General features: G+C 49.6%; 2 protein-coding genes, 1 long non-coding RNA gene and 1 other non-coding gene across 4 annotated transcripts; all 4 read left to right on the forward strand.

Moving 5' to 3' along the window:
• Nucleotides 1–96: 96 nt before the first annotated feature.
• On the forward strand, nucleotides 97–215 carry LOC120592901 (5S ribosomal RNA). The gene has a single exon (XR_005650237.1). It is a non-coding gene; the product is annotated as a 5S ribosomal RNA (ribosomal RNA).
• Nucleotides 216–1039: 824 nt separating this feature from the next.
• On the forward strand, nucleotides 1040–2291 carry LOC120592897 (uncharacterized). Its single transcript, XR_005650235.1, has 2 exons — nucleotides 1040–1151; nucleotides 2112–2291. It is a non-coding gene; the product is annotated as an uncharacterized LOC120592897 (long non-coding RNA).
• A 7650-nt stretch (nucleotides 2292–9941) lies between these two features.
• On the forward strand, nucleotides 9942–12677 carry PNMA5 (PNMA family member 5). Its single transcript, XM_039850589.1, has 3 exons — nucleotides 9942–10303; nucleotides 10920–10980; nucleotides 11186–12677. The coding sequence occupies exon 3, from the start codon at nucleotides 11309–11311 to the stop codon at nucleotides 12641–12643; it is 1335 nt and encodes a 444-aa protein (XP_039706523.1). The 5' UTR covers nucleotides 9942–10303; nucleotides 10920–10980; nucleotides 11186–11308; the 3' UTR covers nucleotides 12644–12677.
• LOC120592894 (paraneoplastic antigen-like protein 5) lies at nucleotides 12669–13276 on the forward strand. Its single transcript, XM_039850604.1, has one exon. It carries the CDS (start codon nucleotides 12685–12687, stop codon nucleotides 13255–13257), a length of 573 nt encoding a protein of 190 aa, XP_039706538.1. The 5' UTR covers nucleotides 12669–12684; the 3' UTR covers nucleotides 13258–13276.
• Nucleotides 13277–13431: the final 155 nt, after the last annotated feature.

Here is a 13431-nt window from a genome sequence, read left to right on the forward strand (position 1 = left end):
ATGCTTGAGAGCCACCCCATGGGCCATGAGCACGAACGTGGAAAAGCCTTTATTTTTATAGGTATCCCAGAGCTGCTCAGAAATGGGGCACAGTCCATCTACGGCCATGCCACCCTGACCGTGCCCGATCTCGTCTGATCTTGGAAGCTAAGCAGGGTTGGGCCTGGTTAGTACTTGGATGGGAGACCACTTAGGAAGACCAGGTGCTGTAGGATTAAAAAAAAATGGCGCGCAATCCTGGTCCCAACATCAGAGGCAAGTTATCTCGTTGCTCAGTCTCATCTGTGTAAACTAGTCCGTCAGTGTCCTTAAGTGTAGGGTTTTCTTACCTTTATGAGGTCGACATGACGTTTTCAAATACTAGTTTCTATTGTTACATTTAGGGAAAAAGAACAGCCATGGCTGCAGCAGCGTAATAACCCCTGAGTCCCAGTTCTCCGCAGTGTGAGGCACGTTGCAAGGCCAGATCGGTAGTTTGTTTTTCTGTGTTCTTAGAGGTGACCCCCTAAATGATCAGCACCATCAGTTGGCTAACTTGAGGTTCAAGTCCTAAAATGACAGAAACATAACACAGTAAGTCCTCACTTAATGTCGTCGATAGGTTCAGTGACTTTAAGCACGTAATGTTATATGGTTAAACCAATTTGAATGTGTAACGCAACCGATTTCACCACAGGCTGATCGATAGGAGACTTAAGTTCCTACAGCATCTCATCAACGTCATAACAAAACGTTGAACAAAATGACATTATTCGAGGACCTGCTGCCATGGATTTAGGGCTCAAACCCAGGCCCGATTCTGAAACCTGGGCTCCCAAGCGCTATGCGATCATCATGCCTACTAGTTTTTTGTGCGGTTTTGTTTCATTGCTTCGTTTCCCATTTGGATTTTGCCTGTTTTCTGCCATTTTTTAAATTGTCTGCTTCCAAGCCCGGGGCGTGCCTTCTGTTCAGCGGCTGCCTGGCCGCCTTGGTCAGGCACCCCGTCCCCAGTTCCACTTGCTAACGTCGCTTCGCTTGTATGTTGACCCCTGACTTGCTTTGTCTTTCAGTGTGGCATTTGCAGTAAACCGATGGGTGAGCTCCTGGGTCAGATCTTCATCCACCGTGACACCATCCACTGTGGAAAGTGCTATGAGAAGCTCTTCTAGGTGAGTGCCAGCGCCCCAGAGGCCAAGCAGCCAGGATTGTTAAAGGAAACGAATGTGCCCTGGTCCCTCTCTGCGTCAACCCAGGACGCTGCTGGCTCTCTTAGCCTTTATGTTCATGGGGCCCCGCACCCTCATTTCCCCATGTGCTATGATACTTTGAAGTCTTACATGGAAAGAGCCTCCCCAGGGCCACTCGCAAGTTGCAGGGGGTCGCAGACTCTTCCTCTCAAGAAGCGCCTTCCATGCAGTACCCCCAGTTGAGCCCACTAGCTGCCCTGGCAGGCTGGCTGGGCCCGTGTTCTTAGCCTCACGGGGGGACAAGGAAATAAAGACCTAGAAAGGAACAGGGCCTGGAGAGACACCTAGCTGGATGGCAGTCGGTACCTGAACCCGGACTTCGGATTCAGGTCCAGGGCCTTTCGTTATAGCGCCTTGGACAGGCGTCAGATCGGAACCCAGCAGCCAGAATGTTTAGCGAAACAAGATACAGCCGGGGGGTCCCGCAGCCGGCAAGGGCCGGGATAAGCAGGCATGTGTGGGAGCGGGTAGTGCCATCCTAGGGCTGGCCCAACCAGGAGGGGTTGCTTGGGACTACGTTGTCGACACTGCCCGAAGACAGATTTGCATGTGACAAGCCAGCAGAATTGACCTGAGTGTCTGAGGTGCATGCGCCCACTGGGCATAGGGCACCGCCTTCCCAGATCCTGGCGGCCCCCACTCTTCAGCAGCGCCTCGGCCAGAAGCACAGAGCAGAATATGTCCCTCGAAGGCAATGGGAGTGGGTCGCAATCAAGCGCTCCACCGGCTCCAAGCCAGTTCCGCCTTCTCCCCAGAAGGCACACTGCTGTTACTAGATGGTTGCTGCTGATGGCTGGAGCAGTCACCATGCGAAGAGCCTGTGGCTGGCCGCTGGACTGCATGTGGGTTTCCAGTCTCATGGCTGCCTCTGTTTTCTTTCAGCTCCCTCAGACTGAGAAGAAGCTGATGACTCCTGGACAAGATTGGCCATCCCCAGTTGTCCCAAGTTGCTGGCTCCTTTTCCTCCACTTCCTCCCCATTTGATCGCTTTGTGCTTTTTGCCTCTCTCAAGTTGAATTTGCTGACATCGAGCAGTGTATCTTAATGATGCTACGATAATTACTTGTGCGTGTAGCTTTTTACAGCTCAGAAAGCACTTCACATCCACGATCTTATTTCAGGCTCAAGCAAAGAGGATTAAACAAGAATCCCATCTTTGCTCCCCTAAGGCATGTCGGCTTCCTGATGACTTTAGGTGGCTAGATCTGGTGTGATAGGCAGGAACGTTGGATTCAGTGTGTCCTGACTCGAGACAGAGAGCAAATCACATCTGGGTTCGCAAGTCTGAGGGTACCTTTGGCACTTGACAGCGGAGGGAGACCCCTGCAACTTCTGAGGGGTCGGGGGGCCGAAGACTGTTGACGATCCCCGGTGGGTAAATCGCAGACATTGAATACTAGGAATTGGCATAGGCCAATGTTTAGCTTGTCTATTTGCCATATATACATTTTTGAACTTTCCATGTACTTTTAAAAGTAGTTAGTTGCTTTTGATTGAGTCATATAGCAGATTTTTATTACCTCCTTCTACCCACCTTTCAGTTCATTTGAGGTTTTTTGGTTTTTTTTCTTGCAGGCACGTATTAGAAAGTTTATACAATTTGGTTAAAATTCTATAGCACGTGATTCGTAGGAGGCTACTGACCAAAGGGACATCTGTGTCTGAATCTTGATAGCTGATCAATACGTTTGCCTTCAATCCCTGATCCCTAAGTTTTATACAGAAATTTCCTAAAGTAGGCTTTAGAGTGTGTGTACTCCAGGGTTAAGAAGGGAGAAAAGCAGCTAACATTTTCCGTACCAGACGTGAGCACAGAGCGATGGCGTTAATCCTCGTACCAGTTCTCAATAGAGGGCCTTCTGTCCCCAGTTTACAGGTGAGGATATTCAGGCTCAGAGAGGCGCTCACTGCATGATACAGAGTCATCACTGAAATGGCAACCACAATAGCCAGCATTGATTTAGTGCTGAGTACGTGCCAAGCACTGTGCAGACGTTACCTAATCCCACCAGATAACACCGCCCCCTCAGGCACCGCAAGGGCCAAACTGCCCCCCTTCCCTCTCCTCCCCTTCGCATGAAAGCGCTTCTGAACTGAGATGCTTTCTGCTGGGGAGAGATCTTATTCAGAGACCTTCCCAAAGAGGAGTTTGTCAACCCAGGGAAAGCTCCAGTAGGCTAGCCATGACCACAGAGCCTTCAGTGACCTCCTATTTTCCAGTCCAGACTCTGGTCCACGCTAGCGGAACGTGGAAGTCAATTGGCCAACTGGACAGACACAGGCCCATCTGTGCGGTCAGCCAATGCTCTGCTCAGGTCCGACCGGGCTCGTCCGCCTTTTGGACCAGCACCACTGTGTAAGCTCCTTGAGAGGAGGAACAACCTGAGAATGTTTCTTATGGAAAATGAGGGCCTCTTCTCCTGATTTAATTAGAAAATATCTACCCCTCCGCTTTCTGAGCCCTGTGCACGCTGGCTGGTGGATTTGTTCTCGCCAAGTGATGCATCGATTTGCATAGATGTGCATCAGATTTGCCCGGGAGGGGAACAGTGGCGCAGCATGCCGTGTACTGACACTAGCTATAAACCAGTCTTCCTAAAGTCTAGCCCACAGCGTGGGACTTGGCACATGGTACGTACTGGCTACACATAGGTGCTGAAGGAATGGGTGAAAGGGAAAGAAGGGTCGCTCCTTTGGGTGGAAGGCGCCATCCATGAGGCCTGGTACAGGCCCAGCTGATGGAGTGCAGGATAAAGAGGTCCAAGATAGGCTGGCTTCCCCACCTTCAAGGGAGTTTTAGAACCAACATGCAAGATATTGACAGAAAGCTTACAAGATCAAGATCGATTTCAACCCCAAACAACCTCTTTGAATTCTAAAAAGGCACGGAATTCTGCAGACTCTAGGAAGAGGGGTGGTCGCATTACACTTTTGCTTCTTTTTAATTGCCTGATGTTTTTAATCATACTTGCTTAACCCACATTAATGTACACGATTATAATAAATATTAAGATATTACATTGTTAATATCAAGGTTTCCTTTTTTTAAGTTAATAACTTGGAGTATTTGGTCGTGTGATTTATTCTCTCCTGTTACCTGAAGCCATTCTCTCTACACAAGCAAGTAAATAAGTGTCAAATCTAAAGAGAATAAAAATAGCAAGGTCTAGAAACTATGCATGCACAGGAAGTAGGAACTCTAGACTTGTCAGATCTTAAGAATATTTTATTCTTTTAGGTCCCTCCTCCCCTTCAATACCATTTCAGACAAGTGGCAGCCTAGTCCTTGTTGCACACTTGGAATGACCAGGAACGCAGTCCCTTACAAGCCCATTTTGTCTGTGGACAGACTCACCTGAGTTCCGTTTAACTATCTATCTCCCACTGGTGATCTATAAACCTCTTACGGGTCAGCTCCTAAAATAGATGCATATCAGGTTCTCCCTTTGTCAGCTCTTCTCCCATTTAAATAGCCCTGGTCCCATCAACTCTTCTTTTCCATTCCTCCAGATGTGCACCAATAGGCAAGGCCGTTTCATCAGGCCAGTGCCCCAGGCTGTCAGAATCCTGTTGAATCGTCATTGTGTCTATTGAATGATCCATGCTTCCGAGTTTTATGTCCAAAAATACAATTTGCATACTATCTACATCTTGACTCAGCCCAGGGACAAAAAACGGTGATCCAAGAAGTCAGTCCTAAGACAAAAGACATGACAGAGAAATCCCTCCACTACTAAGCAGGGACCTTGGGACCCAGTGTTCAATAGATATTGAACTAGTGTCTACTTTCTCACCCCGGCCTCAGCCACCATCTTGGCTACAGGAGTATATTTTGGAAAGGAAGATGACATTTTACTATAAAAAAACAGCCATCTCACCTAATGAGGTGTTTCCAGGACTCCTGTTGGTGACAGTATGCCCACCTCCCCCCCCCCCCCCCGCCTCCAAAAAAAATCCCTAAAAAACAAACCTAAAACCTAAGAAAAACCTAAAAAACTCTAAAAAATAACAGGATAGTGCTAGTTACTTTAAAAATTGTGAGGTCATATCGGATTTTATAAGCATCATTCTCAAATATGACATTTCAGTCAAAGCCTTGGTTATATAGCCAATGTTTGTAATTACATCCTGTTAACAAGGAGAGCAGGTTCTCATTGAACCTAGGCAAATAATTGTATTGCCATGAAAATCAATGCTCAAAAAGAATATCCAAATTCTGGAGGGATCTGGCAGGGAGAAAAAGATAAATGTTTCATTTCTGTTTATAAAAGTAGAGTCTACTAAATTGTTACAAGTTATGTATAGCTTGAGAGACATGAGAAAGGAATTTCTTCTTTTCAGAAAAACAGAACATTTAACATCAGCAATACTCCAAACAAAACCCAGAACCATCCTTCATGACTTCAATCAGTCCTATATAACGAATTCTTGTTCTGCTAATGCTTGGGCTAGCAGTCTCATGAAGCCATCAGCTTCTTCACTGGAGTTCTGGCAATTCTGGCTCAGTCCAATAGTAGGATCTCAAAGTTATTTCAGCAATGCCATCAGAAGCCTGTGCCCCTGGAGCACCCGGCATAGTCTTTTCCGTGGGCGTCTGAGATGGTCCCTTTTTCTTGAAAATGAAGCATTCTGGTCTGTAGCTGTTTGCAAGCGCTTTCAGGGAAGATTCAGTGTAAAAAAAACTGTGCATGACTTAAACGCCATGGTTACATTTCTGATGAGAGTTAATTACAAAAAATCATGCGATTGACAAATTTGGTGGTTTCTGTGGCGAGGAGCATTTTAAAAATGACTGGTAATACTCTACTGTTTATTATTTAATATCAGGGCCAAGCAGATCCAGGGCACATGGGGGACAGTGAGGGCACTGGCAGATCTCTAGGAACTTCATACAATTTCTAAAATATTTATATTAATAACATTTTGCCCAAATTTAACAGTGAAGGTTAGTCATGTCTTCTGATTGACAAAGCCCTCCATGCAACTCAATATATCAACTAAACCTAATTATTTTAACACATCTGTTTTTACAATGTAAAAGGGACTTTCCAGGGTTGAGATCAGGAATATATAAGGTTGAGATCAGGAATATATAATTTAGGATTTGAGTTTAGGAAGGCAAAATTTCAAAATTGTCAGGTTTGAACCCCCGATTAACTAAGATCATGCATCAATGAGAAACTACTTGGCTTTCTATGTAACCAAAGTGACAAAATATTTTAAAAGTAAACATAGGAAGTAAGGTAATTGTAAAGAACCTTAGTTCTTTCAAAAGTGAGAAGGCTTGGTTTTGAAGTAACAAGGACAAAATAAAATTGACATAAAGCAAAGAAAATTATTCTAAGACACAGAATCTTTGCTTTTTGGGTTACTCAAAAACCAAAGGAAAACCTTTTAGTACCTCTTATTAAGAGCAGACCAATAATCTAAAAAAGTTTCCATTTTTAATAAAATCAAATTCTAGTTTTGCACCAGTGTATTATTTGATATTGCAGCTTATTTTAAAATATCTCGTAAATAAACCAATTGAAAATCAGCCAGCTCTGACCACGAGAAATAAAATTTCTGTGAACCTTCTACAACTTTCGATATTCATTCAGGTTTTGTCTGTCAGCATAAAAAAAAAAGTCCAAACCTGTAGAGGATTTTCATAAGAGTTTATTTCAGCCAAACCAACAGCATACGCCAGGGAGCAAGATCTCAAATGCTCCAGAGGATAAGTTTGAAAGCTTCTTTTATGCATTTGGAATTAAGGAAGGGAACATAAGTGGATTAATGAAGGTGAGAAAGAGCGAGGCGGGAATCGGATTACAGGATAGTTAATGAGATTATGTGCTCTCTTGAGGGTGGCTTTGCTTCTGAGGGGTCTGAAGAGAGGCATTTCAAAGGTGTGTTAACCTAGATACACAAGAACAATGGACAGGACTGGCTTAAAAAAAAAAAACAAAACTAAAGTTTTAGTTATAAGCCTGGGATGTGACCTACCCAGGTAGGATTCACGATCAGATCACCCTGTGAGGTTACTTTCCATAAAAGTCCTTATTTTGTCCATAGTCCTACACTTTCATCTTTGTCATTCTGGAATGACCAGTCATTTTACTATTAGAAAAAATTACTCTTTTTCCTTAACAAAAACATCCTCCATACCTTATATACTCAATTTAGTAAGTAAGGTGTTAAGTTACCCAAAGATCTTGAAACCTTAGGGGTGACATACTACATACGAAACATAATTATTGTCGAGATAAAGTTCGGTCAGAATAAGTTTCACTTTAAAATATTACATATATATACATACACACACCAACATACATATTAAGTAAAAAAAACCTGGGGATGTGATGTACAGCACGGTGACTATATTTTCTTAACCGTTGTTTTCTAGGATCACAGGGCCAGAACAGCTCTTTCCATAATGTCACCTTTTGTGATGGCCTTGTATACCTATAATACCAGGTGGGCGAGTGGTGGCTTCATGGGACCACAGTTATGGTGTTATGAGGGCCTTCAGGTAAAATGTCCCACCTGGAGTCTTTGACGCTCTGACAGCACCAGATAACCACTTTTTCTTGGCATGGGAAAGAGCTTGATTTAACAGACTCTTAGAAGTGCGTTCTGATTAAGGTCTGTGTTCCCTTTCTCGGACATAGCAAACATCAGCAGTTAAAGGCAAAGGAGGTGATGCCTGTCCATATCTTGCTCTGTAACCTTTCATTAAAAATTGTTTCCTTTAAATGTCTTTATTAAAGAAAAGCCTGTTCATTCCTATCTCCAGTAAAGCAAAAGAAAACTATTTTGCTCCCACAGGCCCACAAATTCTGGATCTGAAAAGTAATTACAGGCTTCAGTTTTGTCACTGAAGGCTTAGTTAAAGGGTCTGCAGCATTGCAGTCGCCCAGCTCTCGAGAAACAGGCTGGCGGTCTCATCCGGTCCTCCTGGCTCGGACCTGCATTTTTATCAATATCTGCTGGGGACCTGTGCACACCTTCCATTGTGCTACCTGAGCCCCAACCACGACCATTTCTTAACAGCTTTCGGGTCCTGCGGGCCGGGCCCTAGGGCAAACATCCCAAATCTTCCCTGAGTGCAGGAAACCTACCGAAAATGGCAGAAAGCAGCTTGGGTATTCGGTGGGTAATACTAGATCATGAAGTCAAGAGAATAATGGGAGAATGGCATCCTTGACAGTTTTCTGCTTCTAAGTGAACACTAAAAATGTTCACGTCCCTGTGAAATGCAGGGGGCAGCTGCATTTTTGTCGTGCTCCCCTAGAACACAGTCCAAGAAAAAATAAACAGGGATCAGGACTTTTATGTCAGAAGGACCACCTGGGGCTTTACTTTTGCACTCGGCCCTGTGCTGACTTGCAATTTTCAAATGGGGGGAGGGTGCCCACTGGTAACTGTTGCGGCACGGCTCGGGTCCAATGAGGAAGAGACAGTGGAACAGGAGCCGCAATGCCTCCTGAGCATGGCGTCCTGCATGGTGGGCTTGGTGTCCACGTGGCGGGCTGGCGGTCTCCTTGGAGTTGGCGGTCTCCTTGGAGCTAGCCTGAGGCCGGACACAGTCCAGCTCTGCAATGTACACTGCGGAGCTCTGCAATGTACACCCTAGCTCTAGTCGAATACCCCCTTCCATGGCCAGGTGCATCAAGGACAAGGTCAAGGGCTGAGACAAAGGACCCCCCCTTCCGAGGGAGCCAGGCGGGCGCCAGGCTGCGAGTGCGAGTGCGCAGGCGCGAGCGGGCCGTGCGCAGTTCCGGAGAGGGGGGCGGAGTTTCTCACCCGATAACGTCTTCCCGCCACGCGAGCTCTGCCCATTCGTCACTGCGGCAGCGGCACCGTTGTGTGGTGGCTGTTTCTTGGGCGCTCTGGCGTTCGGGTCTTCAGGCCTCTCCGGCAGGTAAGGAGTGGGGCCCTGGGTACAGAGAACAACCCAAACCGTAGGACTTTCTCCCCAGTGACCGTTGTCATCTTTCGTGGCATCCCAGGGGCCCATGGCCGTAGGTGTCGGGTGGAAGGGGGACCCCACTAGATCAGGCCTGGCACTCCGTGGACTCCCCAGGTATATTTACAGACATGGCGATCAGCCTAGGAACTGCAGAGGAACCTGTTCATGCCTAACCTTGCCCAGAACCTTTTCAATCTGCACATCTAGAACAGGTGGCGCTGGCCTTTCACCCCCTGCCCCCCGGAGAGAAAATGGCTTCGGCCCTTCTTCTCCTGGCCTCCGGCAACACTGAGCAGATATATCCCTGCTCCAGAATGGGGGTTCTTTGTAGTAGGGCTGGGGAGGTCTAAGGGCGGTAGCGGTAGGTTTAGAGTGGGGAGCATAGGGCAATGAGAATGAGAGGCTCAGATGTCGCTGGGGCTCAGATGGAGGCAGGGATCACATGTGTGAGGAAGGGCTGGGGGGCAGGATCGGCTGGAGAAGGACTGGGGGCAGGATTTAGCTGTGACTTGGCCCTCAAAGTGGGGGCAGGTAATAGCTTCAGAGGGTGGTAGGCATGATTTTTTTCTGCCAAGGCAGGTGGCAACACTGGCGGGGTAGGGATTGAGCCGTGTGGGAGCCATGGCATCATGGGTGGATGGGTGGGCTGAGGCGGGGCTTTCTGGAGGCAGAGCCTGGGAGGCAGGGTGAGTGACATGAGTGGCAGGTTTGACTGGGTAAAGTTTTTTGGCCTGGGTGAGGGCTTCAGGTTAGTGGTTGAGCTTCTGTGAAGGTGGGACTTGGCAGTGGGTGGGTGTGAGGGGCGTGTGGACTTGAGGGTGGGGCAGTCTTAAAAGTAGGATTTCTTCTCCAGCAGTGGACTCCAGGGAGCAGTTCCTCGTATCTCTGCACTGGGGACTTGTGGACAGCTCTGCAGACTTAGAATTGGCACAGCCAGAGAAGTAGCACTTGGGGCAGAACCGTAACAAAGTACTTTTCCCTTGCCTTGGACAGGTCCAGTGGAGCAGTACCCCCCACCCGGGGGCCAGGAGCTGGCCGACTGGACAGAGCTAGAGAGCCGGTTGAGCGTTGAGTGCAGGTGCAATCCCCGCATTTGCACCACCAGAGGGCGCTACTCCGTGAGGTGAGTAACCGCGAGGTGGGCCTATGTTGGGAGGGGCTGCCTGCCAACGTGTACGGACTGTCGTCGGGTAGGGTCACAACTAAGAGAGTTTTCTGGGTCCCTTTTCTGACCCTGATTCTAGCTCCTACACAATTTAAAATCATACGCTCTTGATTTTTCAGCACTTGATCCTTGCTGCCCACCCCATCTCCCCTCCCTCTCCCCAGCCCCTCGTTGCTAGGACAGTTCATTTGTTGGAGGCCAGTGACATCGCCTGTTGCTCCTCGAGGACCTTTACCACATGACACCCATCTACGATAGAAAGCCCTGGTCCATGCTGTTCTCGGTATCCATGGCAACAGTGCAGCTTGTCACACGTTCTCCACACCCGCCCGTTTTCATTGCATTGCACGGAACTCCAGCCATCTTTCTCATCTGTCGGACATTTTCCGAAAGAGGAGAACTCTGTATCTCCCTCCTCCTGCCTTTGCCCTGGCAAAGAGGGTGCCAGGTGCCCTGAGGCCTGCACAGCCCTGAGCGGGGGAGTGGGACGTTCTGTCCTCTCCTGCTTTGGAGAGCTTTGTCGGTGTCCCCAGGCATCAGTTGGTGCCTCCTGACACAGGCCTTTTCACCACAGGCACCTGCAGCACACGTAGCAGAGTCCTTGGACTTTGAAGAGGAAGCCACAGCAGGAGGAGGTCAGCAGGGAGGGGATGAAGTGGGGGGACGCGAGCTGGGGCGGCCCTTCTGTACTCCACCAAATGACTACGGGAGCCCGGGAAGCAGGGACTGAATCCCTGCGAATAGGGGTGGGAACAGAGGAGGGGCTTGTGGTGGCGGGTGGCGGTGGCGGTGGGGATGGGGGTGGGCAGTAATGGTGCTTTCACCCCATTTGCTTTACAGGCTGTGGAAACCTAGGACACTTCTGCCTTTGTACTTGGCAGTGGCTCAGAATTGACAGTCTCGGTCAAACTCTGAGCAGATCACGACCCCTAGTCTTAGATCAGTCCATAGAGAGTGGTCACAATGAGTGCCGTGATGCTCTTAGAGGATTGGTGCAAGGGGATGGATCTGGACCCCAGGAAGGCCCTGCTGATCGTGGGGATCCCTGTGGAGTGTGAGGAGGCAGAAATTAAAGAGACGGTGAAGGCAGGCTTGCAGCTCCTGTGCAACTACAGGATGCTGGGCAGAATGTTCCGAAGGGAAGACAGTTCTAAGGCAGTCTTCATCGAATTGGCTGAAGCCGTCGATTTCTCTGCGATTCCTACTCAGATACCAGGAAAGGGAGGTGCTTGGGAAGTGGTGGTGCAACCCCGTAACCCCGATGACGAATTCCTCACTAGACTGAGCTACTTCCTGAAGGGTGAGGGCCGGAGGATGGTCGATGTGGCCCAAACCCTGGGGTACGGCACTGCCACTGAGGGCATGGAGCCAGGGCTTTTCCCCCAAGTCAAACCAATAGTTTTGCAGCCTCTGAAAGAAAGCATGTGGTACCGAAAGCTCAAAGTGTTTTCAGGAAGCACTTTCCCAGGCCCAGGCGAAGAGAGTTTCGAAGTCTGGCTGGAGCAGGTCACTGAGATTATGCAGGTATGGCAGGTGTCTGAGATAGAGAAGAGGCGCCGTTTGCTGGAGAGCCTGCGTGGCCCCGCCCTGTCCATCATGCGGGTGCTCCGGGCCCACAATGACACTATGACTGCGGAGCAATGCCTGGATGCCCTGAAGCAGATCTTTGGGAGCAAAGAGGACCATAGAACCGCGCAGTTTAAGTTTCTCCAGGCCTTTCAGATGTCTAGAGAAAAAACCTCTGTTTTTTTGCTGCGCTTAGAGCCCCTGCTGCAGAAGGCTGTGCAGCACAGCCCAATGTCGGTGCGCAGCACAGACCTGATCCGCCTGAAGCACATGCTAGCTCGGGCCAACCTGACCAGCACCCTCCGGGGCAAGCTGGAGATCCTGGATCAGCGTGGCTGTCCTCCCACTTTTCTGGAGTTAATAAAGCTCATTCGCGATGAAGAAGAGTGGGAGACCACCTTGGCAGTGATGAAGGAGAAAGAGAGGAATGGAGCAAGGAGCCCCAGGGCGTCTGGTAGGCAGGGAATAGCTGAAGCCATTTTCTCCATGCCTCAGGTCCTCATGCAGGCAGGGCCATCTTGTGAGAGCAGCACCCAGACCGTCCAGGAAGGGGCGGTGCCATCTGTGAAGCGCAGGCGACAGCCCTGCGGCGGTGCTGAGGGGGAAGGCCACAATCAGACCACATACCCTAAGATGGAAAACCAACCTCCTGTGACGGAGACAGCGCAGTTTGTAGCACAGGTGTCGGGAAACGAGGCAGGGGCTGGGGCTATGAGCCACCCCAAGCCCTAGGAAACAGAGGCTCAACAGATCCAGGTACCCCATCCCCTGGAATGCAGAAAAAAGGTTCTCACAAAAGGAAGGGGAGGTTCCCACAGAGAGCAGAGGTCGAGAGTGGGGCAGAGGGGCAGGGCAGCCAGGCCGAGGCCAGGCCCACCCTCCCTCCAGCAGCTGAGAGGGTCTCTGCCCAAAAATGCAAAGTTGCGTCAGGAAGAATCCAGCACAAGACCCAGAAGATAGACCAGCGATGCAAACATGGGGCCACCGCACCTGGCGAAGGGCGTGCGCAGGCCATGAGCAGTCACACCGCCACGGCAGAAGCGGAAGGAGATACAACGGGGGATTCTGACCTTGACCCCGTCGTGTGCCCACCCCTAGACACCTACGCTCTGGGCTGTGAGCTAAGAATGCAGACCGGCCGCTGGGCCCCCTGGGGCCTGGAGGAGCCTTCCCCAGGGAATCTTTCACCAAGAGAAGCTGGCATCGGCCCCGAAGAGCTGCAAGGCAGAGAGGTAGTGGCCCCCCTCCGGAGGGGTGACCGCAGGGTCCAGCCTGTCTTCAGAATCGTCTACACCGCTCTCGGGGAGCCCCAGGAAGGAAGCACCGACGAGCCCCTGCGCCAGTAAGGCCAGGAGACCCAAAGGCCCTGGAGCCCAGTGCCAGCCTGCAGGCAGTTTCCTCCCCCTGTGGCCTGGAAGGGTTCCGGGGGCCAGGAGAGTGAAGGCAGGCAGGGGGTCGCTGGGTACTGGGGCTCCTGCCCCACAGCTGATGTTGGGGGGCAGGGAAGCTTTTGTTCCAAA

This window comes from Pteropus medius, unplaced genomic scaffold (genome assembly GCF_902729225.1).
Source record: "Pteropus medius unplaced genomic scaffold, Ma_sr-lr_union100, whole genome shotgun sequence".
In the NCBI taxonomy this organism is placed as follows: domain Eukaryota; kingdom Metazoa; phylum Chordata; class Mammalia; order Chiroptera; family Pteropodidae; genus Pteropus; species Pteropus medius.

Bases quoted from the DNA above. Each gene is read 5' to 3' on its own strand.
- LOC120592894 (XM_039850604.1), top strand. From the start codon at position 12,685: ATGCAGAAAAAAGGTTCTCACAAAAGGAAGGGGAGGTTCCCACAGAGA.
- PNMA5 (XM_039850589.1), top strand. From the start codon at position 11,309: ATGAGTGCCGTGATGCTCTTAGAGGATTGGTGCAAGGGGATGGATCTG.